This window comes from Octopus bimaculoides, chromosome 6 (genome assembly GCF_001194135.2).
Source record: "Octopus bimaculoides isolate UCB-OBI-ISO-001 chromosome 6, ASM119413v2, whole genome shotgun sequence".
Lineage (NCBI taxonomy): Eukaryota > Metazoa > Mollusca > Cephalopoda > Octopoda > Octopodidae > Octopus > Octopus bimaculoides.
In genome coordinates, this window is record NC_068986.1 from 115762917 (window position 1) to 115767965 (window position 5049).

At 40.9% G+C, this 5049-nt stretch overlaps 1 protein-coding gene across 1 annotated transcript in view; it reads left to right on the plus strand.

The window, feature by feature from the left end:
• LOC106881598 (sodium-dependent serotonin transporter) overlaps positions 1-5049 on the plus strand; it is a 148703-nt gene that overhangs the window by 125117 nt on the left and 18537 nt on the right. The window contains exons 6-8 of the mRNA XM_052968508.1: positions 473-611; positions 1942-2076; positions 3530-3633. Of these exons, the coding sequence (XP_052824468.1) occupies positions 473-611; positions 1942-2076; positions 3530-3633 (378 nt within the window). The remainder of the gene's footprint in view (positions 1-472; positions 612-1941; positions 2077-3529; positions 3634-5049) is intronic.

The window sequence follows — 5049 nt, forward strand, 5'->3', positions numbered from 1 at the left end:
GGGTGTATGCGTGTGTGTCTTCGTATTTGCGTTTGTATATTTCCTCCACCACACCACTTGACAACCGGTGTTTGTTTACGTCCCACGTAACTTAGCGGTTCGGCGATAGAATAACTACCAAGCTTTAGAAATAAGCGCTGGGGTCGATTTGATCAACAAATACTTCAAGGCGGTGCCCCAGCATGGCCGCAGCTCAATGGCAGAAACAAGTGAAAAGTGAAGACCCTTGATTTCCCGTTACTCCAGTCTGCTCGAGAGGTAAATCGTGTTTTCTCATTCACTTAAATGGCTCAGAAACTGGAGTCCGTTCTGGCCTGGTGAGCGTCTACGCTGAAGACTTACTACTTATACTCAATATGGAATGTCAAGAAAATTATAAAAAACTAATTATTATTAATGAGACGAGTTCAGCATTAGATAAATATTTCTCAAAAAGTTGTTTAAATATGTTCTTTTATGTTCTTTTATGCAGTCGCAAAGTTCTGGAATCCCATCTGTCTAATGGAGTTGAAGATATTGGTCCGATTAAGGGACCAATTGTTGGATGTCTCGCTGCAACTTTTATCGTCGTTTACTTTTCTTTGTGGAAAGGAATCAAGTCTTCAGGAAAGGTTAGATTATTATAACTGTTGTTGCTGTTGTCGTTGTTGTTGTTGTTGTTGTTGTTGTTGTTGTTGTTGTTTTTTCGCAAGTACATGCTAATTTAATCAGCAGGTATTTTATCTTGAGGTTTGGGGGACAAAATGTCTCCTCAAATCTCAAGCCGGCGCGAGTTGGTTGAATATTTAGCTTGGAATCTGGCTCGGGGCAGACCCCCAAATAAGTAGGGACTGGAACGAGGTCATGAAGAAAGGGATCAGTTCCATCCTGAAACGGTCTGAGAAGACGTTATTCCTGAAAAGCTATACCATCCCAACTAATATCTATTACCATCTCACAGCCGTATTTTGTCTCAGTTTCCATCTGACTAAACCGCAGCGTATGATCTTTCGCTTCTTGTAGAACGGAGATGATCTTCTGGTCTGAAGGTTCAAATGCCGCTAATACCCTTTGTGGAGATGTTTCGATATGCTACGACTGGTGGGTTACTGGCAGGCATTGAGGTTAAATCCTTTTCACGGAACAGTGAGGGGTGGTCACCGTTGGTGAGGCATGTTTTTCTACTGGTCGTCTCTTTGATGGAATCTCAGTCCCGAATCAAGCGTTGACCAAGATCAAGCATCTAGCATCTGGGATATTGTTTGACGCTCAAAGTTCCCTAACAAATAGATAGCCCAGTCGAGAGTCGGTCGAAGGTCGGTCAGCTTTTGCATTTTGAAGGCGGTTAGTGGTAGGTGACAGTGACAATCTTATCTGGGAAAGACTGGGCATTGACGTAGATCAACTGAACAGCTTATTCCAATGACTATCAACCCAGAGACTACAGTCGATACAGTTCTATATTTAAGAGTTGAGGAATTATATACATTATTTACATTATTTACATTTGACGAATGTTTGTCCTCATCTTGTTTGTTGTTAACACAACGTTTCGTCTGATATACTCTCCAGCCTTCATCGGGTGTCTGGGGGAATAGGCCATTGCGCCTCCACGATAGATAAAATGCAGCAATGAAATAGAACGATGGTAAAAAGTTCTTCTGAAGACCCACTTACTACCATCGCCTACATTTCCTAGGCCTCTTTCTTCACCTTCTTTGTACTCCCTAACGCTACAGTACCCCCAATCCTTGTTTGAAACAAAATCGTTAGATGAAAAATGAAATCATAAGTAACAGTCATAAATATTGTATTATCATAAACTTCAGCAACAGTCATAATCAGTGTGTTACCTTATTTTACTAATAGTCATAACTACTGAGATATCATAATTATAGTAACAGTCATAAGTATTATATTTTTCGTAACAGTCATAACTGCAAAGACCTTTCTACCTCGCAGGCAGTCTGGATCACAGCCACCGTACCTTACATCGTAATTGTCATCCTGCTCATTAGGGGCTGCACCCTTCCTGGTTCCAGTGATGGGATCCTTTACTACTTGAGACCCAAATGGCATAAACTGAAGAATTTGCAGGTGAGTGGATGTTCTGTTTATATTGATGTCCCTTTCAGTCACACACCCACACAGGTCTAGGCACAAACACACTACTTGTAGACACACACACACACATGCACACACACACACACTAACATATTCATACAAACATACATTGATATACACACATATACACAGTATTTCTACTATTCACACATAAACGTAACATATACTGACTAGCAATAACAATCTAGTACACATAGAAGCTAAACACACATACATACGCACACATACACACACACACATACACACTCGCATATGCACATTCGTGCGTAAGTTACATAAAATATATACATTCATACATATAGGCGCAGGAGAGGCTGTTTAGTAAGTAGCTTGCTTACCAACCATATAGTACCGGGTTCAGTCCCACTGTGTGGCACCTTGGGCAAGTGTCTTCTACTATAGTCTCGGGCCGACCAATGCCTTGTGAGTGAATTTGGTAGACGGAAACTGAAAGAAGCCCATCGTATATATATGTGTGTGTGTGTGTGTGTGTGTGTGTGTGTGTGTGTGTGTTTGTCCCCTCACCATCGCTTGACAACCGATGCTGGTGTGTTTACGTCCTCGTAACTAGCGGTTCGGCAAGAGAGACTGATAGAATAAATACTAGGCTTACAAAGAATAAGCCCTGGGGTCGATTTTCTCGACTAAAGGCGGTGCTCCAGCACGGCCGCAGTCAAATGACTGAAACATTAAAGAATAAAAGAATATGCACATCCATCAATCTATAGAACAACAACAACAACAACAACAACAACAACAACAACATCTAACGCTACACAAGTCGTGTGTGTTTACAATAGAGAGAGGATCTGCTTCAGTCACATGCAGCCATCACTTCCGGTTGCTGAAAGATATTTCCGTTTTCAACAACAATAAAAATATTCCAAACATATTGTTTCTCAAGGTTTTGACATATGGTCAAACATCTTCATTGTGCCACCATTACTACTACTACTTCTACTATTACTACAAGTATCGCTGCTACTGCTACTACTACTACTACTACTACTACTACTGCTGCTGCTGCTGCTGCTGCTGCTACTGCTGCTGCGTTATAATCTCTTGTGGTTTATATCATATTTACACACATTTCAAACTACATTTCATGTTTATTATCTTCGCCATCATCTTCAGCAGCAGCAGCAGCAGTTACATCAGCACAAACACCGTCAACACCACTATCAGCAGCAGTGGGACCACTAAAACCACCACCACCACCACAATCATCATCAACATCATCGTCATCGTCATTATCGTCGTTGTCATCATCATCATCGTCATCATCTTCCTCCTCCGCATCATCATCATTATTATCGTCATCGTCATCATCATCATCATCATCATCACCACCACCACCATCATTATCGTCATCGTCACCATCATCATCATCGTCATCATCTCTCTCTTTCTCTCTCTATCCCAACAGGTATGGGTGGACGCTGCATCACAGATCTGTTTCTCCCTGGGGACAGGCTTTGGCACCTTAATCGCTCTCTCCAGCTACAACAAGTTTAACAACAACAGCTACCTGTAAGATATGACGTCACACTTATAACCTAACTTCTTTTTTACATGAGTTTCTGTTTTAACGGGGGGAATTGGGGGCCGATAAAGGGGTCACGGTAGAGGGGTAGGGTGAGAAGGTGTTGTGGAAGAGGCTTTGGGGCGAGTGTGGCTGAAAGGGTGGAGGAGGACAAATTAAAGCAGAAATACAAAGGGCGAAAGAGGATTCTTGGTAATGTAGAGGTAATATACCGAGACGTAAATGAATATATGTGAGTTCGAATTGCACTGATTCTCGCAATTCAATTATATTCTCTCTCATAAAAGTACTTTCTCTCTCTCCTTCTCTCTCCTCTCTCTCTCTTTCTCTCTCTCTTTCTCTCTCCTTCTCTCTCCTCTCTCTCTTTCTCTCAGCACGTTTTGATTATTTAAATAAGTAAATATGATTTCCTCGTTCAATCCTAGGTTAACCAGCAATAAATTTAATGTGTGTGTGCTTGTGCAAATGTATGCGTGTATGTGCATGTGTATGTGTGTGTATATGTGTGTGTAGTGTGTGTGGTGTGTGTGTCTGTGTCTCTGTGTGTCTCTGTGTGTGTCTGTGTGTGTGTGTAGTATAAGATGTAGATACAGAGAACTGTGTAGTTGTCACAGAAAGCTCCTCTTACGGACTCGGCTAACAGTTCACATAATAATCTAATACAATGAAGTGTTATATACAGAGTCCATGCAGCTGAAACCCAGAAGATCCGATCGATGAAATTATTTCATGAGGAATTTATAAACTATAAAGTCAGTAGGTATGAGAAGTGAATATATGTTTATTTAATCACGTGACATCTGTGGGTTTACAGCCGTTTCGCAAACTGCTTCATTAGTATTAATTTCCGCGTGGAAAAAAATATATGTAAATGTTTACATTGATGTGCATGCTCAGTATACAAACATGCTAATGATCTGATGAGCTAGCTTTCTTTATTTGCATTGTTTTGTGAATATAGAATTATATTGTATAATATATGAAGAAAATTACGAAACGGCCGTAAACTTAAGGAAGCCATGTGGTTAAATAAATATATATTCATCTCTCATATCTCCTAATTTTTATGGCTTATGCTCACACACACGCACAGATACACGCGCTCGCCCACACATACATATATGGTGAGCAAAAGTGTACGTGTGCTGCTATATACTCTTTTACTCTTTTACTTGTTTCAGTCATTTGACTGCGGCCGTGCTGGAGCACCGCCTTTAGTCGAGCAGAGCGAGCCCAGGACTTATTCTTTGTAAGCTTAGTACTTATTCTATCGGTCCCTTTTGCCGAACTGCTAATTTACGGGGACGTAAACACACCAGTATCGGTTGTCAAGCGATGTTGGGGGGACAAACACAGACGCACAAACATATATACACACATACATACATACATACATACATATA